The sequence below is a fragment of the Microcaecilia unicolor genome, chromosome 8 (assembly GCF_901765095.1).
Source record: "Microcaecilia unicolor chromosome 8, aMicUni1.1, whole genome shotgun sequence".
Lineage (NCBI taxonomy): Eukaryota > Metazoa > Chordata > Amphibia > Gymnophiona > Siphonopidae > Microcaecilia > Microcaecilia unicolor.
This window is the reverse complement of record NC_044038.1, coordinates 37,118,313-37,143,127: the sequence shown is the minus strand read 5'-3', so window position 1 is coordinate 37,143,127 and position 24,815 is coordinate 37,118,313. Positions and strand designations below refer to the sequence as shown.

At 45.1% G+C, this 24,815-nt stretch overlaps 1 protein-coding gene across 1 annotated transcript in view; it reads right to left on the bottom strand.

Moving 5' to 3' along the window:
• The window catches only part of ZC3H7A (zinc finger CCCH-type containing 7A), a 125,422-nt gene that overhangs the window by 38,942 nt on the left and 61,665 nt on the right, over positions 1 to 24,815 (bottom strand). Inside the window, 4 exon segments of the mRNA XM_030210976.1 lie at positions 3,364 to 3,418; positions 3,420 to 3,536; positions 3,538 to 3,547; positions 18,637 to 18,737. Of these exon segments, the coding sequence (XP_030066836.1) occupies positions 3,364 to 3,418; positions 3,420 to 3,536; positions 3,538 to 3,547; positions 18,637 to 18,737 (283 nt within the window).

The window sequence follows — 24,815 nt, the reverse complement described above, 5'->3', positions numbered from 1 at the left end:
TAGGGTTACGCAGCGCTGTACAATTTAATATAGAGGGACAGTCCCTGCTCAAGGATCTTACAATCTAAAAGACAATGTGAACAGTCAATCCGAAAGGGGCAGACAAATTGGATTACTGAACGGTAAGAGTTAGGTGCCGAACACAGCATTGAAGAGGTGGGCTTTAAGCAACGACTTGAAGATGGGCAGGGAGGGGGCTTGGCGTAAGGGCTCAGGAAGGTTGTTCCAAGCATGGGGTGAGGCAAGGCAGAATGAGCGGAGCCTGGAGTTGGCAGTGGTGGAGAAGGGTACTGAGAGGAGGGATTTGTCCTGTGAACAGAGGTTTCGGGTGGGAAGGTAAGGGGAGATGAGGTAGAAAGGTAGTGAGGGGCAGCAGACTGAGTGCATTTGTAGGTAAGAAGGAGAAGCTTGAATTGAATGCGGTATCTGATGGAAGCCAGTGAAGTGACCTGAGGAGCGGGGTGATATGAGTATATCGGTTCTGGTGGAATATAAGACGTGCAGCAGAGTTCTGAACAGATTGAAGGGGGGATAGATGGCTAGTGGGAGGCCGGTGAAGAGTAAGTTGCAGTAGTCAAGGCGAGAGGTAATGAGAGCGTGGACGAGGAGTTCGGGTGGTGTGTTCAGAGAGGAAAGGGCAAATTTTGCTGATGTTAAAGAGGAAGAAGCGACAGGTCTTGGCTGTCTACTGGATATGCGCAGAGGAGAGGGAGGAGTCAAAGATGACTCCGAGGTTGCGGGCAGATGAGACGGGGAGGATGAGGGTGTTATCAACTGAGATAGAAAGTGGAGGAAGAGGAGAAGTGGGTTTTGGTGGAAAGACGAGAGCTCGGTCTTGGACATGTTCAGTTTCAGATGGCGGTTGGGACATCCATGCAGCAATGTTGGCTAGGCAGGCTGATACCTTTGCCTGGGTCTCAGCGGTGATGTCTGGTGTGGAGAGATACAGCTGGGTGTCATCAGCATAGAGATGATACTGGAAACCATGAGATGAGATCAGGGAGCCCAGGGAAGAGGTATAGATTGAGAAGAGAAGGGGTCCAAGGACAGATCCCTGGGGAACGCCAACAGACTAGCGGGTTGGGGGTGGAGGAAGATCCATGAGAGTGAACTCTGAAGGTGCGGTGGGAGAGATAGGAGGAGAACAGGAGAGGGAAAGCGCCCTGGAACCCAAATGAGGACAGTGTGGCAAGACAGTAAGTCATGATTGAACGTGTCAAAGCGGGCGGATAGATCGAGGAGATGAGGATGGAGTAGTTGGCCTCCTGGATTTGGCCAAGGAACAGGTCATTACAGACTTTAGAGAGTGCTGTTTATGTCGAGGCAGAGCTGTGAACAGCACGCTCAAAGTATTTGGAGAGGACGGGTAGGAGGGAGATGGGGCGGGTAGTTGGAGGGACAGTAGGGTCAAGTGATGATTTTTTGAGGGAGAGGTGTGACTACGGCGTGCTTGAAGGTGTCGGGGACAGTTGCAGTGGAAAGAGAGAGGTTGAGGATATGACAGATGGAGGGGGTGACAGTATGAGAGATGATGTTAAGTAAGTTGGTGGGGATGGGGTCAGAAGAGCAGGTGGTGCATTTCGAGGAGGAAAGAAGGCGAGCGGTTTTCCTCCTCGGTGATGTCAGGAAAGGAGGAGAAAGAGGCCTGGGTTTGTTGGTTGAGGGAGAGGGTTGACGGGTGAAGAGGAGGAGATGGCTTGGTAGGTGAACTCAAGGTTGATCTTTTGCACCTTGTCGCGGAAGTAATCAGCCAGTGATGAGGAGAGGAGCGAGGGGGGGGGGTGGGAGGCGGAGGGCACTTGAGGAGGGAGTTAAGGGTGGCGAAGAGACGGCGGCGGGGGTTGGAGCTGAGAGAATTGGTCAATTGGGTGTAATAGTCCTGTTTTGGCAAGGAATAGGGAGGAGTGGAAGGAGGATAGCATGAATTTGTAGTGAAAGAAGTCTGAATGGGTGCGAGATTTCCTCCAGAGGCGGTCAGCAGGGACATGCATAACTTACAAAATGTGGTGTTTATGGTTTTTTTTCACTGGATATGTTTCTAGTTGAATCAAATGCATACAGTTGTGCAACTGAACTTTTCAACATGGAAACAAAACACAAAAACAGAGTGAAGGATCCAAAGCATCGGAAGTAGTGTTTATTTAATAAACACCCTATTTTAAATTATTTTTAGATTGGGGGTGTTATCAGGGTTTATCCCGGGCTGGATTTCGGTGTCCCACCAGCAACACTTACACCCCAGATTCCAGAGAACGGGGGGGTCAGGGAAGGGTGTCAGAGATCCCTCAAAATATTGGAGAGCCAGAAGGGGAACATAGAAAGCCACAGTGCCAGCGCTTTGAAACAGCACATGCACTTGGCCCTAAAGTAAGCAGGAATTGGTTTGACCTGAGTTTAGCACCCCAGGCAGGTGCCTATATTGCCCATGCTTAAATCCAGCATGAGTCATCAGTTAAACCTAAACTAGAAGCTCTACTATAATAAAGGAGCAGTCCTTCTAATTAAAATCTACCTGAATTTTGCCCGTCTTTGGAAGGTACTTTTACTTACGATATCTCAGGGAAGCATTTTTGCTAAACATTAAATAAGGGGCTCTTTTACTAAGCCACTGTAAAAAATGGCCTGTGTAGTTTTGGCACCCCGCTGGGCCATTTTTACGGTAGCGGGAAACAGGCCTCTTTAAAATGAGGCAGTAAATGGCCATGCGTAATATTAAAGTTAGTCTGCGGCTATTTACTGCCTCAGCCCTTACTGACACCTATTTAGAAGGGTCGGTAAGGACTCACATGCTACTGTGTGGTAATCAGGCAGTGCGAGGCAATGTGGCCGCACTGCTGATTACCGCTGGGACGCCCCCATGTGGTAGAAAATAGAAAATTATTTTCTACCACTGGAAACTGTGTGCCTCCATCTTCAGAACTACTGCCAGGTGCCCGTAATACCCCAAGCAGTAGGGTCGATTTGGCACACGGTAGCCCCTACCGCGGCTTAGTAAAAGGGCCCCCTAAACCCTTCTATAATGATATTTGTTGATTTTTGTTATTTTAACCTAAAGGCAAAGAAAACATATTAGTTTGCTTGGCTCGGGGGGGGGGGGGGGGGGGGGGGGGGGAGATGGGAAGCTGTCATCATCTGCACTCACTAACAATTTTTTTCTTGGTGTCCTATCCACACAGATTATCAAGACATATCAGGGGAGTCAGGGGCTGGGTGTTAGAGGCATGAGGACTGCAAAGGTGTGTGTGTGGGGGTGGGGGACGGGGCCTTCCCCCCCACAATATACTACATATTTTATTCAACAGATACCAGTTTCTGTAATGTCAGTGAACTTTCTGACAAATTCTAACAGCATAAACAAAATACCTGTTTCTTTCTGCATCATCCAGACCTTGAGTTCTACGAGACTGTGAGCATTAAAAACACTCATCTTCTCTTAAACAGCCATATCGAACCTCATGACGGCACAGGTCAAGTTGACATTGAGACTCAAAACAGCGAATTTTGGAATACTTTACTGTGGTTCCCCGCAATATATGAAACAAGGCACCTATCAAAAGGATATTCATTATTTAAAGTTTTATTTTAGCAGAAATATCAAACAAACAAGATAGTTGTAACCAAAGCCTCAGAGGACTAGAAATGCCTTCCACCTCAAAGTCAGTTGAAGCCATTAATCACTACAGTCATTAACATTTAAAAGCTGCACAGTGGCCTATGTGAGATAAGTTGTGATCTTAATTCAAGATCCGAGAGGAACCCAAGAAATACTTGCAGCATTCCTACTGTTCTACCTCCCCTCCCCCCCCCCCCACTATCCTATCTAAAATTATAGTTCTAACCCTGTATCCTCTAAGTATATCTCTCCCCTCTGTTATGTATCTCTGTCTTCTCTACTATTTTAGATTGTAAGCCGCCCAGAAGGCCTTTAAAAACAATATATGGCCTAGTGGTTGGGGTGGTGGACTCTGGTCCTGGGAACGGAGGAACTGAGTTCGATTCCCACTTGAGGCACAGGGAGCTCCTTGTGACTCTGGGCAAGTCACTTAACCCTCCATTGCCCCATGTAAGCCGCATTGAGCCCTGACATGAGTGGGAAAGTGCAGGGTACAAATGTAAACAAAAAAAAAAAATAAAAGATATTCTGCCTTTTCAATTAATGGAAGAGTGAAATGAAAACCACTGAAGAAAACAAAGAGCGGAAAGCATGCAGAGCATGGCTTATGGAATTCCTTCTATCCTTTGAGTCCATGTGTGCAGCTCTGTTGTCTCTGTGTGTCTCTCTGATGTGGTTGACGGAGGGGGGAGACAAGTATTTGGGGGTAGTTTTGACTTTTAACCTCCTAACCCTTGTTCACTTGTTCAGAACCCTTTATTTATCATCTTCACTTTAATAGTCCCCTGATCTCTTATTTGTCCTGTTTGTCCTAATTAGATGTAAGCTCTGTCGAGTAGGGACTGTCTCTTCATGTTCACGTGTACAGCGCTGCGTACATCTAGTAGCGCTATAGAAATGTTAAGTAGTAGTAGTAATAATGGCAGGAGGATATATGCCAGCAGGTGAGTTGGAGGTAATTTGGGGATACAGGAACTGATGAGTAGCTGGTGGGAGGGAAGAGTGAAAATAAGAACAAGAGAAAGATAGTTTGAAAGGAGGAATTCCTAAGGGGCCTTTTACTAAAGGGTTGCCGCCTAGTAATGGGCTTGCTGCACAGCAAATCAGAACTACAGCAGACACTAACGCGGCTTCCGGTGGTAGTTCTGCTCCCCACCCCCCCCCCAGCGAACAGCATTTCTGGCACTATCGGAAACTCCAGAAAAATATTTCCTACAGGGGGTTAAGCAAATGGTAATCAGGCAGCACCATGCGCTGCCCAGTTATCACTGGGTTAGTGCTGGAGCCCTTACTACCGCCTCAATGGGTGGTGGTAAGTACTCCCCCCAAATGCCTGCGTGGTTAAGTGCAAACTTACTTCATGCCCATTCTTTTTTTGGGATTTTACCACTGCGGTAACAAGGACCTCAGCGTGTGGCAAAAACAGCCGCTGCTAGCACAGGGCCCCTTTTACCACCAGCTTAGTAAAAGGGCCCCTAAATGCTTTTTATCACTGTTATCTAAATTTCTGTGTTATGGAGCTGGAATGCTTCTTCCATAGAAATGCAAATGGGACATCTTTTAGTATTTATTTTTGTCTGGAGATTATTTCTCTGGAAGCCTTTGTCTGATAGGGCCATTTTCTTTTAACTTTCTTTTTATTCACAAGTTTTCAACATAAACATTTGGTCTTTACTGTCTTACAAAGCACAATAACCAACATTCCATATCAAGTGCAATCCATGTAAGTTTTATCCTATCTCACACTCCCCCCCCCCATAACCCCCTCCCCACCAAAGTCTCATCTGGTCCTTCATCATATTTTCCTACTATGCTAAATTGGATAACATTCTGTTAAAAGTTTTGAGGGTATTTTGCCCTTACTCTCAAACCTTGTGTATAATTCTTCCAACTTCTGTGGAGTTGGAAAGAATAATAAAATACAACCAAAATAAACTAATAAATACAGTAATAAAACACACATACAAACTGTAGTTTATAATTACATAAATTTGCTGCCAGAGATCTAAGATGGCTGCTGCATGTCTCCTGTTTTCTCTCTCCATTTACCACAATGGGAAAATGGTGGACAAAAACCCAGGTCTTTCCGAATTTCTGCTGCTACCATTGTTGAACCTATGTGAGCCAGCAGATCAAGGAAATGATCAGGTGCATATGCCTGCTGGAGACTGCTTCTATAGTAGGAGAACAGGAGTCTTCCTTGGGCCTCGAGGTGACGCTGCGCCCGTACATTCAGACCCTACCCCCGCCGCCAAAAGGAGTGAGCTCTACTATCCCAGTTGTGCCGCACTCGCAAGATGGAAGGAAGGTGAGAGGCTGCAGGAATGAAAAAGTCTGGCTCGGATTGGTAAGCCAGAGAAAATCACCATGGGACAACAAGCTAGGATGGAGGAAAAGGAGCACCCAAGTGGAGGAGATTCTGGACAGACTTCAAAACAAGCTAAGGGTATCTCTGAGGTAGGAGTTGCCCAGGAGTTACACGTTTCACTCTTGCATAAACCTGATGAAAAGACTTTAAAGCCTATTTGGTTATCAATCTCAGATTTAGCAAAATGCTCCTTCCATTTATTAACAATTTAACCCCTCAAATTACTGGTGGAAAATAAGCTGCCTCTTTTGGAGTCAGCATAATCTAGTGTTAAAGATTATTGGCTCAGTTTCAAAATACTTAAGTTAGTTGCTCAAATGCAAGCATTCCAAAATCACCTATGTTTCAAATTTATCTGCTATGTTTTAAGGTGGAAAGTTTAGAAAATTCTACTAGAAATATGAATCTAAGAGTATAAAATTTTTCCCTGCATTCAGAATATCTTGGCTACAGACCTAAGTACTATTTACCTGAAGTCTTATGTCTATCTCCAGAACTAATACCATCTATACAATGGGCACATTTCCTGACTACCAGAAGCATGGTGGCAGTTAATGATAGAAAAATTACATTAAATTCTTAGGAAGCTGGAGAATAGAAGAACTTTCAAGAAGCACTACTGGCATTCCCGCAGGCAACATTAGCCGCGGTCTTACTGACAAGTCATGATAGAGACATTTTACTCCAATTCAATTTCAGATCTAAAGAGGAAGAGTTTTATGGGTGGAAGAATTTTTTTTCCAAAAAATAGCTAACAATTTTTGCTACTGTCTTTCCAGGAGTTGTTCAACTGAGAGCTTCTGTCAGCTGAAATTTCCATGTCAATGTAAAATATATCATCATTCTAACAAGTTTATATTTTGGGAGCCTTTTGCACTTGACATCACTGTTATCTATTACGAGAAGGATGTCTGTTTCAGTTCCTTGGGGGTAACTCCTGGAAGGGTTCAGTAAGTAATTGCATCTCTGTAAATTTTGCAACCCAACAAATGGCTTCCTTTTATTTTATTTTACATTTTTGACCTCTTGTAGTATTGGATCTCTGAAGCTGTGGGAACTGTAGCTCTTTACTTTGCCTGAATAATGTGGAAGGAAGACTTCATTGGAGGGGGGGGGTCCCCTTTCTTTTGATCAGCTTTCTGTACAAGTATGATTGCTTGATTGCATCATTATGAAACTTTTATTTTTTTAAAAATCACATGACTTCAACCATCCAATGGCATGGTCTATATGAAGCAGCATTTAAAGAGAAAAATTTTGTACACCTCCATTTATGTCTCACATTTCATTTTGGAAGCGATGTATTGATCCAAAAACACCACAGGCAAGCGGTCTGCAAGATCCAGAACAGCATAAAAGAAGAGCAGACCCATGTGATGAAATAAGACAAAATTTATTTCAATACATATAAAAAATCTGCATACAATTGTCCTCTAGCCACTCAACTTCAACATAACAATTTGTATATGGGAGCAGCCTGTGTCAGGACACAGCCGCTTGAAAAAAAACAGAGCTTTAGTTTATATGCTGCTCTGGTATCATTTTAATATTTTTACACTTTGAAGTGACTGCTTTTGAAATTTGCTGCTTTATGGGCTTTTTACTCTATCTAATTTCATTGCCTTTTTGTGTTATTTCAATGCATAACCAGTCAGGGAAACATTATATGCTCCTGCTGGGTACGTAATGCTGGTTTTTATATATTAACATCTGAGCTGTTGCTGTTCTTATATGTACATCATGCTGTGAGTGGTTTCTGCTATAAACTATTATCTGATGGCCTTTTATGTATTCATTATTTTCACAGTTTATGTTACGCCCCTGTCACAGCCCTTGAGAGGGTGAAACATGGTCATGCTGGGCAGCTAGAGGACAATTGTATGCTGTTTTTATTTAAATGTATTGAACAAATTTTGTCTTATCTTCATCACGTGAGTCTGTTTCTTCTTTTCTGCAGTGATGTATCGATGACATCTTTCTAGTTATGGAGGATCCAAAGGCAATTTGATGGGATGGCCTGAATTTCATGTGATGCTAACCTAAACTTTTCTGGAAGTCACTGTAAGCACCTGACTCTAATATATGCAAACTGCTTTGGCTGTACCCACAAAAAGGCAGTATATCAAATCCATGACCCTGTACACTGTATCATTTTTGGTCATTATGATCACTTTCATAAGTACATATTTCTCAACTTCACTTGTTCTGTGAAGATACTATAGAAACAATTTATTACAATAATCAAAGTTTTTCATCCCAAACATTTTCCACAATAATATCCTGAAGGGCAGTTTTTATGTTGCAATGGCTGTATAGTGACATGATGGACTTTCCGCAGTAGGCCAATGTTATGTGCAATTGTATTCTGAAGAGAGAGGACCCCAAAATGAGTTTTTAACAAGCATATAAACCAGCATATTTTGCACAAGAACCTCTTCTGAATTCTATGCCTTCAGTGCAATAATCCTCTTTGGTTGAGTGTTACCATATTCAAATCAATCATTTGTTGTTAAATGTATTATCAAGCAGTACTGGTATATACTTCAGGTGCATGAGGTTTTGCGGAAGCCCCAAGTTTTGCGTTTTGAAGAGGAAGAAATATTGTGACTACAACTTGATCTTAACACTGCAAAGTGTGAGGGAGGAACGTTATGGAATACGGCCACTATCGATGTAATCAATGCAGTATATGAAGCATGTGCTGTGACCAAAATAATGCTCATTGAATGTGTTTCAAATGTATACTTTGCACAATGTAATTGACTTGCTTGACATCGCAAGTTGTGTATTTAAACTCAATGTCCAAGGAACTTTCTCTATATTGGATACATAACAAAAGAAACATTAGAATTTGAATATCTGAACCTCATTCAAAATCAAGTGATGTAGGCCCCACTGATTGAACACTAGATCCAAATGATCAGTTGTTGACAGATCTGAGATTTTTGGTTTTGGGAAGTGTGAAACTACTGCAGGGTGGGAACATCTTTAACATTTGTGGGGAAAAGAAAACAATGGATCTATAATGGAATACAGTGGCAGCTGCAGGGCTCAATAGGGAAGTGAAGTGGCAAGCGGCCCCTTAACCATGGGGGACTGAATGGTCCAATGGCTGATTTTGTTTAGTTACAGAACCACTAAGGATATGGGTATATGTACATGTGCTTCTGTATCTATTAAAAATGAGGAGTCATTTTGTGACGGGCATTGAACATTAATCATCATATTATGAATGAGGTACCCCGGAACTGCTGCAATATATATCTAGAAGTTAAGTGTGACTGTGACTGCTTATTCAGTTTATATTTCTTTTCCAATCTTTTTGAGCATTGATGGCCCTGAATTGAAGAACTTACTGATATTATGGATTATATTTAAAGTTGGAGTACGGCTCTCCTGAAGCTAATAGCAAAACACAGCCCATGTTGGGGGCCGTAAGATGTGCTGATGGTATTTAATTTTTAGTGGTTCCGGATTCCTGATATGGAGGAACCACATTTGTGCATCATTTGCTCAACATAACTATATGCATTTATCAGTTTTATGGACAATTGTTGACATACACTAATGGTTTACAATTTTGTTTGAAACACTTGGGAAGCTACTGGACACTATTTTTCAGTGCAATGATTACAAACTGTCGGGCTCATATCATGTAGACTCTGTATATGCAGACACTTCTGGCTATTTACGAGCACATTTAATAATATTTTAAATATTATTTTGGTTTGTCCGACATCTTTATATACAAGAGTGAGGCTGGCAGCTATCTTTGTGTATACATTTTCCTCACATACAGACTTTTGTTATTTTTTTTTAAGAAATTTTCACCTTTGATTTAGTGCATGCCAAATTCCAGACAGGCCATTTCTTTCAGGTCCTATCCTCTGATGAAAACCCTGACTGGCAGAATACAGTGCAACATGCTCTAGTAAGGTTCAAGTCAAGGTTCAATTATTTGATATACTGCTACTACTACTATTAGCATTTCTATAGCGCTACAAGGCATACGCCAGCGCTGCACAACATAGAAGAAAGACAGTCCCTTGCTCAAAGAGCTTACAATACTGCTTATATATGTAAAACTCTAAGGGGGTCTTTTACCAAGCGGAGGTCACTGCTAATCCGTAACTACCGGCGGGGCAGCCACTCTCAGCCCACGCCATTTCTGGCACTACAAAATATTTTTTATTTTGTAGCGCTGGTGTTACCCAGCAGTAATCAGTCAGTGCCGCATGCTGCTCAGTTAGTGCCAGGTTAGCGTGGGGAGCCCTTACCGCCAAATCAATGGGTGGCGGTAAGTGCTCCGTCCCTGAATGGCCGGTGCGACAATAGGTTCACTTACCACATGGCCATTCTTAAAAAGAAAAATAAAGCCTTTACCCCTTGCAGTAAAGGGGCTTCATACTGCATCAAAAAACATACGTTGATGCCAACAAGGCCCCCCTTTTACCGCCACTTAGTAAAAGGGCCCTAAGCGTTTGAGAATAGTAAAATAACAATATTATGGGGGATAGGCAGTAAAAAACACAGACAAGAGAGAGAAAGACAAGAATAATAGGGGAAATTGGAAGGAAAGATGACAGCATGTCAAAGGGAAGAAGAGCATAAGAAGTACAAAGGGGAGGATAAGACAACTTCATTGTACAATTTAATGCAAGCTTAGCCAGAGCAAGATGAAATTCAAAAACGGAAGCTGTCAGATCTGTGGTTCAGTGTGAAATGCCATGGAAAAATAACTATGCAAGACACAAAAACCTATTTTTTTCATAAAATAAATTATCTTAATAAAATGCAGTTTGGCTGTTTTCTTGGTAAAAGCCTTTATAGTGTTATGGTCTGGTGACTAGTAGCACTAATATATGCTCTTTGTTATGGTTTTTGTAAAATTTTCTATACGGAGAATGATATAAAAAAAGTTCTATAAAGTAAAGCTGATGTACACATCTGGTGATTGCACACTTTTTAAAGGTTTGACACCTTGAGTGGATGTATTAGTTACTATCTTTTTTTGTTTTATTCCCCCTTTATTTTGGTTTCTTTTAGATTTCCTTTATTTATCTAACTTTTTGTTTTTCTACATGCTGATTGATTCCTCTTACGGTACACCTATTTTATAGGTGGTGTTGAACTGAAGTGCCAAAGTGAAGAGTTCTGCATTTCAGCCCCTAATACAGGCAAAGGTGCCACGAACATGTCAGGCTATTGATAAACACTCTAATGACTGTACTTCAAGGGATGTGCAACTCTAGCCCCCAAATTCTATATATACTGTTCAAAATTGCATGTCCAAATTTGGGCGCACGCCCAAATTGTGTACATAATTGTTTAACAAGCCAATTAGTGACAATAATTAGGCACCATCAATTATCTGCATTAATTAGCACATCTTTATAACTGCTATTAAAGATGCAAGTGTAAATTTTTCCATGCAGATCCAAAAAGGGATATGGTCATGGGAGGGGCATGAGGAAGTCCAGGGTGTTTGTATGATTTTCGTGCTGTTATAGAATTTGGGGAATCCGTGCCTAATTTAGGCATGGGGGATTTACACCAGGGTTCAACTGATATAAATCCTCGTGCCCAAAATTGGGTGCAGATCCCAGAGTAAAGGTAAAATTATGTATCATACCTGATAATTTTCTTTCCATTAATCATAGCTGATCAATCCATAGACTGGTGGGTTGTGTCCATCTACCAGCAGGTGGAGATAGAGAGCAAACTTTTTGCCTCCCTATATGTGGTCATGTGCTGCCGGAAAACTCCTCAGTATGTCGATATCAAAGCTCCATCCGCAGGACTCAGCACTTAGAGAATTACACCCACGAAGGGACACTCTGCCCCAGCTCACCACCGCCGAAACGGGGGAGGGGGAATTAACCCAGCTCATCCCCACAACAGTGGGGGAGGGGAATCCGTCCAGCTCATCCCCCGCGGAGCGGGGGAGGGACACCACACCCGCCGATGCGGGGGGGATCTGGCTTATCCTGCAACCGCAACCGCGGGAGGAGCTGACTGACCCTAACACCGCCGAAGCGGGAGGGGTACAAAGCTGCCCTACAGCCGCACGAAGCGGGAGGGAGTGCCGGCAGAATTTAAATCTCAATCCAGCCCCGTAAAACGGAGGGGAGAGGAATGCAGCAGCTCACTGTAACACAAACTCGTCTCAACTCTGAGAATCCAAGTGAAAAACTTGAACACGAAGTTCTTTCTGAAGTAACGGAAGACTAACTTGAACCTGAAATGCAACCAGAATAAAAACAGTACAGATATCTGGGAGGGGCTATGGATTGATCAGCTATGATTAATGGAAAGAAAATTCAGGTATGATACATAATTTTACCTTCCATATCATCAAGCTGATCAATCCATAGACTGGTGGGATGTACCGAAGCAGTACTCACCCAGGGCGGGACATTGAAATCCCTGACCTCAACACTGAAGCTCCAAACCGGGCCTCCGCCCGTGCAGCCACAGTCAAGCAGTAATGCTTGGAGAATGTATGAGCCGAAGCCCAAGTTGCCGCCCTTGCATATCTCTTCCAAGGAGACGGACCCGGCCTCTGCCATCGAGGCCGCCTGAGCTCTAGTGGAGTGAGCCTTCAGCTGGATAGGCGGCACCTTCCCCTGCGGCCACATAAGCCGCTGCAATGGCTTCCTTGACCCATCTTGCCACTGTAGGCTTAGCAGCCTGCAGACCCTTACGAGGACCTGCAAACAGGACAAACAGATGATCCGATTTCCGGAACTCATTGGTCACTCCAAGTATCTGATGATGACTGGTCTCACATCCAGATATTTAAGAGCAGAGTACTCCTCTGGGTAGTCCTCCCTACGAAAGGAAGGGAGACAGAGCTGCTGATTTCACATGGAAGCGAGAAACAACCTTGGGCAGGAAGGAAGGCACTGTGCGAATAGTCACTCCTGCCTCAGTGAACTGCAGAAAAGGCTCTCGACATGAGAGCGCCTGGAGCTCGGAAACTCTTCGGCTGAAGTGATAGCCACCAAAAAGACTGCTTTCAACGTCAGGTCTTTCAGAGATGCCCTCGACAAGGGTTCAAAAGGCGGCTTCTGCAATGCTCTTAGCACCAGGTTGAGATTCCACGCAGGCACCACTGAGTGCAGAGGAGGGCGCAGGTGATTAACTCCCTTGAGAAAGCGCACCACATCTGGCTGCGAAGCCAGGGAAGCACCCTTCAGGCGGCCCCTGAAGCAAGCCAGAGCCGCTACCTGGGACTTTAAGGGAACTGAGCGACAGGCCTTTCTCCAGACCTTCTTGCAGGAACGCCAACACTGAAGAAATTGGAGCAGTGAAGGGAGGAAAGTGAGCCTGCTTCACACCACGCTGCAAATATACGCCAAACCCTGGCGTAAGCAGTAGAAGTAGAGCGCTTCCTCGCTCTCAGCATAGTGGCGATGACCTTGTCTGAGAAGCCCTTCTTCTCAGACGCTGCCGCTCAATAGCCAGGCCGTAAGACCAAAGGGGGAGGGATCCTCCATCACCACGGGACCCTGATGTAACAGGCCCTGCTCCACTGGCAGCCGCAGAGGATCGTCGACTGAGAGCCTGATCAAGTCCGCCATACCAGGGACGTCTGGGCCAATCCGGACCCACCAGGATTACCCTGCCGGGATGCTTTGCCACCCGGTCTAGCACCCTGCCCAACATTGGGCCAGGGCGTGGGAACACATAGAGAAGCTCTTGAGTCGGCCACTGTTGGAGAAGAGCATCTACTCCCAGGATCGAGGGTCCCGTCCTCTGCTGAAAAAGCGCGGCACTTGGCAATTGGCCGATGACGCCATCAGATCTAGGCTCGGCTGGCCCCCAGCGCTTCGTGATGTCCAAGAACGCCTGAGCAGATAGCTGCCACTCTCCGGGCTCCAAGGTATGGCGACTGAGAAAGTCCGCCTTGACATTCATGACTCCGGCAATGTGGGCCGCTGACAGCTGCTCCAGGTTCGCTTCTGCCCACTGGCATAGATTCATAGCCTCCTTGGCTAGAGGGGCGCTCTTGGTACCTCCCTGGCGGTTGACATAGGCCACAGCCGTGGCATTGTCCGACAGGACCCATACCGGCTTCAACACCAGTACCGGGATGAACTCCAAAAGCGCCAACCGAATGGCTCTGAGTTCCAGGAGGTTGATAGACCACTTTGCCTCTGCAGGAGACCAGAGCCCCTGCGCTGTCCTTCCCAAGCAGTGGGCTCCCCAGCCCGACAAAGAGGCGTCCGTCGTGACGACAATCCACTCGGGGTCACCAGAGGCATTCCCGCAGACAACTTGTCTGTCTGCATCCACCAGCTCAGCGCCTTGCGCACTGCTGGGTCCAAGGGAAGGCGCACAGCATAATCCTCCGACATCGGAGTCCAGCGCTGCAGCAGAGATTGTTGTAGTGGTCTCATATGAGCCCTGGCCCAGGGCACTACTTCCATCGTGGCCGTCATAGAGCCCAACAGCTGCACATAGTCCCAAGCCCGAAGAGGAGAGGCTACTAGGAACTGGTCCACCTGAGCCTGAAGCTTGACAATCCGATTGTCTGGCAGGAACACTCTGTCCACTTGGGTGTCGAATCGAACTCCCAGATACTCCAGGGACTGAGTCGGGCGCAGCTGGCTTTTCTCCCAGTTGATGATCCATCCCAGGGAGCTCAAAAGAGCAACTACCGGTCCACAGCTTTGCCGCACTCTGCATAAGAGGGGGCTCGGATCAACCAGTTGTCCAGATAAGGATGGACTTGTACCCCTTCCTTTCGCAGGAAGGCCGCGATGACCACCATTACTTTGGAAAAGGTCCGCGGAGCAGTAGCCAACCCGAACGGGAGGGCTCTGAACTGGAAGTGTCGGCCCAGGACTGCAAAACGCAGAAAGAAGCGTTGATGAGGAGGCCAGATGGGAATATGCAAGTACGCTTCCTTGATGGTCCAGGATTGCCAGGTACTCCCCTGCCTTCACTGCCGCTATAACAGAGCGGAGAGTCTCCATGCGAAAGTGCCGCACTTTCAAGGCCCGATTGACCCCTTGAGGTCGAGGATAGGCCGGACAGAACCTCCTTTCTTTGGTACCACAAGTAAATGGAGTAACGCCCCTTGCCAAGCTGACTTTCTGGCACCGGAACGACCGCACCCAGGCGGATCAGATTGTCCAAAGTCTGCTGCATACCACAGCTTGACGGAGACTTGCCAGGGAGAGAGTACAAACCCGTCTCTCTAAGGGTCGGCAGAACTCTAGCTTGTAGCCGTCTCTGATGACTTCCAGCACCCAAGCGTCTGAGTTATTGTGGTCCACTCGCCCAGAAACGAGGACAGCCGTCCTCCAATCTGCACTGGGGCGTGGACCAAGGCCCCGTCATTGGGTACGAGACCCTGGGGGAGGACGGAGGGAGCACCTCCGGGACGGCGGTCTCTGCGAAAGGAATGCTGCTTGGGAGAGAAATCCTCTTAAAGGAAGAGGGGGCAGAGGAAACCCCGACCTGCCCGGGCCTGGTACCGACGGGCTTCCTGAAACTGTCCTCTGACGGTACCGGACGAGTACTAGCCCCGAGCCCGACCTCTGGTAACTTCTTGCCCTTAGACGTGCCAAGATCGATCCGATTTTGTCCAGCTCGACCCCAAGAGCAGCTTGCCTTTAAAAGGCAATTCTAGCCAGGCGGGATTTAGAGGCGTGGTCAGCAGACCAATGTTTCAGCCAAAGCCACCGCCGCGCAGAGATTGTCTGAGCCATTGCCTTTAGCTGAGGCCCTCAAGACATCATACAGCAAGTCTGCCAAATAGGCTAAGCCCGATTCCAGGGGCCGGCCAATCAGCCCTCAAGGAATGATCGAGGGGGAAGCCCGCTGCACCATAGTCAGGCACGCCCTGGCCACATAGGAGCCGCAAACTGAGGCCTGCCAACTTAAAGCAGCCGCCTCAAAGGACGACCTTAAGGCCGCCTCCAATCTTCTGTCTTGGGCGTCCTTTAGGGCCGTGCCACCTTCCACCGGCAACGCCGTTTTCTTAGTCACCGCAGTGATTAAACGAATCCACGGTAGGCCACAGATAGGCCTCACGTTTCACTTTCAGTCAAAGGATAGAGGCGGGACATAGCCCCTAGCCACTTTAAGGCTCGCTTCTGGGACATCCCATTGAGCCGAAATTAAGGTGTGCATGGCATCATGCACGTGGAAGGTTCTAGGCGGGCGCTTCGTCCCCAGCATAATGGCAGAGCCAACAGGGGCTGAGGGAGAGACGTCCTCCGGAGAGGAAATCTTCAAAGTGTCCATGGCCTGTAACAACAGGTTGGGCAAATCCTCTGAGCTAAAAAGCCGCGCTGCAGAGGGGTCATCCGCTCCATCCGAGCGGGGATCCGTCTCCTCCAAGGAATCCGCAAAGGACCGTTGGGAGAACTCAGATACGCTGCCCTCATCTACATCGGAGGAGACAAAGTCCTCCAAGGCCTGGGAATCAACCCGAGGGCGTTTACCTCTGGGAACCTCAACCTCTTTACCAGACGAGGGAGCAGGAGCAGCGTTTTGCATAAGGAAGGCCTGATGCAGCAGCAAAACAAACTCGGGGGAGAAAACCCCCCAGACTGTGCACTTCCGCAGCCTGGGCTACAGCCCTAGACGCACCCTCAACCGGCGCTCGCAAGAGCGGGGGAGAGACATGCTGCGCATCCAAAATGGCGTCCGGCGCGACACTCCGCGAAGGAGCCGCGCGGGAAGAACGGCGCTTAACTTTAGCCGCTTTTGTGCCGTCGCCCAAATAAGGGCGTTCATGGCATTAATGTCTCCAACCTCAAGGGCGGCCCAAGAAGAAGCCGTCAGAGCCGCGTGGCCGGCCAAGATGGCGGAGGCGAGGAGCGGGGGATGGGCGTTTATGGCGGGAAAAAACCGCCACGCCGGAGGAAGTACCGGAACATTCATCGGTCACGAAACTGTCACCCAACAAGGGCGAATCAGGCTTTAAGACCCCCGCATCCACTCTAGAAGCGCTCAAGCGATCCGGGAGCGACTCTTTGCGCCCTCGCCCTCCGACGCCATATGCCACGAGGAGAAGAATCGGGGAACCCCCTGCCCGCTATAAAAAGGTAAAAATTACCTGCTTGCCGCTCCGAGCTGTAACGACCTGGTGTCCCAGTGAGTAGCTGCAATAAACGTTTAAATAAACGTCGAAATAAACGCCTTTAAGGACGTTCAAAAATTTATTTTTTTTTTTAACGGAGCCAGCGGGAGGGGGGAGAAAAGGAGGGACCTGGCACCACCAGGTTTGCACTTGCTCAAAAGAGCCCTCAACCCCAGGCACTCAACAAAACCTAAGAATTAGGCTTGGAGGCCTAGCCAGAGCTGCTGCTGTGTGTGACCACCACCTGCTGAGATAGAGAACATACTGAGGAGTTTCCGGCAGCACATGACCACATATAGGGAGGCAAAAGTTTGCTCTCTATCTCCACCTGCTGGTAGATGGACACAACCACCAGTCTATGGATTGATCAGCTTGATGATATGGAAACACTATTTTATACACGGCACTCAACTTTGAGCGGCATTTATAGAATAATGCTTAGCACATATTTTTTTTGGCACCAAAATTTGGATGCCATTTACAGAATTGAGTCCAATATGGATTGGTTTTTATGTTATATTTGATGTGAAGTAATTAAAGGTGTAAGGAATAGGTACTAGTTCTGTGGTCATCGCCACTGCTCTTGGGTTTTGTATTTGTGTAGTTTTGGTTTGGGTCTACCTGTTATTGCACTGACTTATGTACTTTCCCTACAGAAACTAATTGATTTTACTATATCCTCTGGTAATTCGTTCCAGAGCTTAATTATGTGTTGGGTGAAAAATATCTTTTGCAATTTGTTCTAAACATATATTTGATATCTTCATAGTATTTCCTAGAGTTTTTGTACTTTTTGAAAGAGTAATCAATGCACAAGCAAAAAGTATGAATGTACATGTCACCTCTAGAGGCCTAAAACACACTGAAAAGACTTCTGATACCTGAACTATATCTTTGTGTGGATAAAGGAGTTCAGGTCTGCTAGAACTGGGAACACTGTGGAAGCAGTGTTCACAGTCCCTGGATGAGAGGGCATCATATTACAAACACAGTAACATCATGTATGCAGGGTTCCAGCAAGAACTCTGGTGCATGGCCCCAGGAGGGCTGTCACTGGGCTACAGTAAGCTGGAAAGATATAGTGGGAGGAGAAATCACTAGGGAGTTACATATAAAGGCTCATGGTAGCAAATTCCAGCCATGGTACAGACTGAGCTCAAAGCACAAAAGTAGTTCAAGAAAACTACTTAACAAAAAAAAAAAAAAATTAGATAGCATTGGAGAAAATAAGCTGCCATCTTTCAAGCACACTAAATTCAGTACAAATAATGTAAAGAAAAATAAAACAAATGTTAGCAAGAACTTTGCAGAGGCCTATACTGAGAACCAGAAAAGACAGTGGGCAGCTTTAAGTAGCTTTACTAAAATAATGAATGGCTAGATAGCAAATTTGGGGTTAAACAGAACTGGTTTATTAACCAAATCCAGGAATCCATTTGACAGAAAATGATCAGACAGTATGAGATATTTAAGTGGTGCTGATATACTGAAATGAACGAGTACTAGTGCCTTCGACAATGGTAAAAATAAATAAAAAATTTAGTTCTCCATACATACTTGTTATTTTCAAAGTCGTGCTTGGAAACAGGATGAGAACAATAGGATGGGTTATCCTGATTTTCTTTACTTATTATTCTGGGCTTGTGATCAAAACAACTCTGGAATAAAAAGAAAAGGATGTTAAAACAAGATAAATGTAGCATTTCACTGGTGGACCTTATAGGGCCATATTTCAAAACTAACAGTTTTACAACATATCGTGATATATTTAAAAAATTTTATTTTCATAAACACAATGTAACCAACAGCGATATAATATTTCTCCAATGCATTACCTAGAGATACCCTGTTTCCCTGAAAGTAAGACATCCCCCGAAAATAAGACCTAGTAGAGGTTTTCCTGAATTGGTAGATATAAAGCCTCCCCTGAAAGTAAGACCTAGCAAATTTTTGTTTGAAAGCAGGGCCGCCGAGAGCTGGACAAGGCCACCCCCGGGCCACCCCCCACCCGAGGTCGCCAGCCCCCCCCCTCCACCCACCCTCTGTCACTCCCTGAACTAACCTTAAACGCCTCCTTTCACCTTCGCAGCAAGCAGCAGCAGGGCAGGCCACTCCTTCCTTCCGTGTCCCGCCCTCGCCTGACGTAACGTCCGCGAGGGCGGGACACGGAAGGAAGGAGTGGCCTGCCCTGCTGCTGCTTGCTGCAAAGGTGAAAGGAGGCATTTAAGGTTAGTTCCGGGAGCGACGGAGGGCGGGCGATCCAACCCCTATGTTTCCCCGAAAATAAGACAGCCCCTGAAAATAAGACCTAGCGCATTTTGGGGGGCAAAAATTAATATAAGACAGTGTCTTATTTTCGGGGAAACACGGTAGCTCAACATAACATTACAACAAATACATATCGAGAAAACATTATACTCAAACATTTCACTAAGAATCATTCCCTTCTAGCTCCTCACCCTAACCAATCCTTCAGCTTCCCGTTCTCAGCTCTAACAATTACTACAGTTTCAAGCTCCACAATGTATATCTTATTTTCTTATATGGGCCAGCTTCCTAGTATACTATGCTATCAGCTTATACATAACTAAGCTTCTCTATGAAAATCTTACACCCTCAGGGTTTGCTTTACTTTCCACTTGGAAGCAATCACCGTTCTGGCAACTGCCATATCTAATCTCAGAAATTTATCTTTATCCACTCCCACCACTGCAGATATTAAGACATGCTCCTTCTGCTGTCCAGGGTTGGGAGACCTTTATTTTAACATCTGATCCAGCATCCCAAAGCCAATGCAACAGTACTTTATAACCAGTTCTAGGTCAGTTCCCACCTGGACCATTCCCACTGAACCAATTTCCACCACACCAGGGAGGACAATTCCCAGCCATAACCCAAAAAATACAAAAACACACTAGGACAAGTAATCTCCCTCCCTTTCCTCTTCCAGATCGTTTGAGGCGGGCAGTACCTCTCACACCCCTCCCTCAGAACACTCTTTCCCCTTCCAGACATGCATTTTGTGAGTTTCAACCTAATTCACGTTTAATAATCTGGGATCTAAACAGCACAAATAAGTAAATAAATAGAGAAATACAAATTGCAGTTCATGTGGGAAGGCAATGCTCCCCCACACACACACACACCCAAACTAGGTTTCAACCTAATTCAGCTCCTCAAAATGACACACTGATTATCATTTATAACAAGTTAGCAAGACTTATGGGACCCAATACAAGAAAGAAGCTAAGGTCAATTAAAAAAAAAAAAAAAAGCACTGCCCGGACTTAAAACAAGAAAGAAGCTATGGTCAGTAAAAAAAAAAAAATAAAAAAAAAAAAGGCTAGGGAGGGGGGAATTGGTGGGTGGGAACTGTCCGAGTGAGCACTCACCTGATACCTTATAACCATTCTCAGTAATCACACTGGCAAAGGGAAGTTTGTAAATCCTGTGGAACAATTCCTTCCATGCCTCTTCACTTAAACCGTTCCCTAGATCCTGCTCCCACTGCTGAATATACCTTAGTGTTCTCTTTCCTTTCCCATTATTTAAAAATTAGATTTTGCACTATCACCAACGTTCTAAGTGGATTACATCATTCACATACACAATACCCAAACTCATTCTAACGTATAAAACATCTATACCACATATTAAGACAACTTACTTATCCAATTTCGGCATGAACACCTGTTCAATGAGTTTTCTCCACACACGTCATTAAGCACTTTTCTCTGGGAGACATGGAGGGACATAATCGAACGGGGCGCCCAAGTTTTCCTGGGTCGTCCTCGCAGGATGTCCCCGCGAAGGGGCTGGGAAAACCCATACTATTGAAACAAGATGGGTGGTCATCTTTCGTTTCGATAATACGGTCGGGGACGCCCAAATCTCAACATTTTGATCGACCTTAGAGATGGTCATCCCCCAATTTTCGGCGATAATGGAACCCAAGGACGCCCATCTCAGAAACGACCAAATCCAAGCCCTTTGGTCGTGGGAGGAGCCAGCATTCGTAGTGCACTGGTCCCCCTGACATGCCAGGACACCAACCGGGCACCCTAGGGGGCACTGCAGTGGACTTCAGAAAAAACTCCCAGGTGCACAGCTCCCTTACTGTGTGTGCTGAGCCCCCCAAAACCCACTCCCCACAACTGTACACCACTACCATAGCCCTTAGGGATGAAGGGGGGCACCTAGATGTGGGTACAGTGGGTTTCTGGTGGGTTTTGGAGGGCTCACATTTACCACCACAAGTTAGGGGGCGGGATGGGCCTGGGTCCGCCTGCCTGAAGTGCACTGCAGTACCCACTAAAACTGCTCCAGGGACCTGCATACTGCTGTCATGGAGCTGGGTATGATATTTGAGGCTGGCATAGAGGCTGGAAAAAATTTAAACAGTTTTTTTTTAGGGTGGGAGGAGGTTAGTGACCACTGGGGGAGAGTAGGGGGAGGTCAGAAAGTAGGGGGAGGTCATCCCTGATTCCCTCCGGTGGTCATCTGGTCATTTAGGGCACATTTTTGTGGCTTGGTCGCAAAAAAAAAAAAAAAAAAAAAAAAAGGGACCCAAGTAAAGTCGGCTAAGTGTCCATCAGGGACGCCCTTCTTTTTTCCACTATCGGCTGAGGACGCCCATGTGTCAAGCATGCCCCAGTCCCGCCTTCACTATGCTTCCGACACGCCCCCGGGAAACTTTGGTCGTCCCCGCAACGGAAAGCAGTTGACGGCGCCCCAAATCGCTTTCGATTATGCCGATTTTGGCAACCCTGGAGAAAGACGCCCACCTCCCGATTTGTGTCAAAAGATGGGTGCCCTTCTCTTTCGAAAATGAGCTCAATGTTTCAGTTGCAGATACAAGATAATATCTCTTGCTCCAGCTGATAATCCTTCTTCAACTCAGTAAAGCTCAATACACACTTCTGATGTCTATCTACCACCTGTCCTAAATAGATTAACCCAGTTCCTTCCAATCTTGCAAAAAGGTTGACCTCTTCCTGGATTAAATTCCCCATTATATCGTATTGTGGTAAAATATGGGTATAACTCCTCCCATCCCCCAGGAGATTCCATACTCTTTTCTCCATATGACTAGTGTAAAAGCCAGATAAGGTTTGACAGAATTGAGCTCTCTTTTCCTGCAGCCTTGCCACCCAAGGAAGGTGCTGCAGTGGTGTATCCCATGCTGCACTCTTTTCTATACAAACCCACCATTTCACCTCTACCACCTGCAATTCTTTAGATTGTAAGCTCCTTTGAGCAGGGACCGTCCTTCTTTGTTTAATTTGTACAGCGCTGCGTAACCCTAGTAGCGCTCTAGAAATGTTAAGTAGTAGTAGTAGTAATTCAAGGAGCACTCTTAACTGTGTAGCTTCTTCATGTTCAATTGTAAAGTGCTGCGTACGACTGATAGCGCTATAGAAGTGATTTATAGTAATATTTAAAAATAGGAACTGCCAAACTACAATGTTTTTTTGAGAGGACTGAAACCCTTCTAGCAGTTCTTGGCAGTCATTTGTTCCAAGTAAAATAGACCACCTCCTTATGCAGCCTCTTGAAGATTTTCTCTGGTATTTCCGATGGCAGTTTGAAAAAGATATAAAAACCCAGGTAAAATAAGACAGAGTGCATTGGACTTATTTTCCATTTTTTTTAATCTGCTTCTTTTTGGTTCATAAGTTTTGTTATAGCATTTTTCCTATGTCTCACTCTTTAATATTTATATTTTAGAGGAACCGTTTGACATGACTGCTATTTTTACTGTATATCCAATGCTCTGTGTCTTATTTTTATAGTTTTTTGCTTGATTGTTTGACACCCAGTGGATTGTGCATCAATTATTTGTCCATTCTTTCCATTTACACACTTCAAGGTATGTGAGGTGGAGTTCATGATTTCAGATAGATATAACTTTTATTAACAGGGTTCAGCTCTTAAATGAGTTTTCATGTTTTAGGGTGTGTTACATTACACTTTCTTAAAAAATATCTACTGTTGTTTTAAATATTCAAGGTTTCTAATATCTTCATTTTTGATTTCCCAATGTGCTCTACAGAGTATTTTCATGATTTATATTCTTGCATTTTTGATTTCCCAATGTGCTCTATTTTCATGATTTATATTCTTGCACATTTTAATGTTTTATTTGATATTAGTATATATGTTTTTACATTTATTGTTTCTGCTGAGCTATTTTGATTGATATTGTAATATATATTTTATTTCATATTTTTGTTTACATAATTTTTGTAATTTTACCTCTGGATTTTATACATGGATGTATTTTTTTTTATCCTTTCTTGTGATTTAGGTTTGTGACCCCGATGCAGGTGGCTGTGCCCACTGAAACACAGCTCGTGTTGGGTGAGTTTCTACTGGTGCTTTCTCAATAAAGTATTTGATAACGTCTCAGAGGCTGATCGTCATTCGTGTCAATGTCAAGGTTCTGCTATCACACCATTCTGTGAGTCCTCACTTTCTGTATATTGTCCTTCTCTTGAAAGTACTGTAAGCAAGCAACTATGTCTCTCAGATGGTCCATTGACCAAGGCAACCAATGCTCTATTCGCAAAATCTATCTTTAATTTTCTCACTGTCATTCATAGACTAATCACTACCTTGTTCTATCAGTAACACGTAAATGCTCTGCACCATAGCTAACGGATCTCTGAAATTGTCCATCTCTGGTACTGTCAAATATTGTCCCCATGTGCCCTATTTCTAAGTCTCCAGATATGATCGCATTTCCACACTTTTATTGTACCCTTCTTTTGACTGGAGCTTCCATTCCTTCATCTCCTCATAATTCTCCATTCTGGTCTCAATCTCTTGCAGCCATGAGCCCATTTCCATCAGTTCAAAGTGAAACGCCTTAGCAACCTCCTCAACTGCTCCCTTCACTGATCAGCCTTAATTTCAGTCACCCAATGTTTCATGTCAGTCAAGAAAGCATCCAGGAAAATCTCTACCATTTCCCACTCTTTCTTCACACTCACTCTCCCTCTCTGCAGTTTCCATGCACTGAAACTGTAGCTGGCCAGCCCTTTCTCTGCAGTACAACCTGCTGTCACTGTGGTCTCAGATCTCTTGAGGGATGTCATAAGTGGGAACCCAGCTACTTCTAAGTACTCCAGAAAATACCTTCATAACTTCACTATATTGTCTATGGATCTCAAAGGTGCCTAGGGAGGATGCTATTTGATGAGTTTGGTGCTGCTAGTGTGACGCACCAAGCTTAAGCGGCCATATTTTGGGGTGACATCCCTTCCTCCTATCTTATATTTTATGAAAAAACTGTTTAGCTGTTACCTGCGTAAGAAACTTGAAAATATCTTCCATTTACTATGTCGCTTTGGTCTTAATTCTGCAAGCTTCCTGAGCAGCATAAATTACAGACTCTCTCTCTCTGGGAGGTAGTCATTCAAAACAGCTTTTTTCTTTTCTCATAGTGCACAAAAAATAATATTCATGCCAGCTAAGAAAAATATTCGGCTCCATCCCACGGAGATGCATTCTTGTGCGTAACTGTTTGCTGCCAGCCATTATTTGAATTTGTGGAATAAAGGCCCACAAGAATAAAAGAACTTTGTTTCATTGTTAGACCTCCAAGACCAGCAGCAGTATAGTTTATAGTTATAGTTTAATAGTGTTTACCAGTGTGGGTTTTTTTTAGCAAAAAAGGTGCCCGTACTCAAATGCTAGGCCACCTTTTAGGAGTGGGGTGATCACTGAGGCCCCCT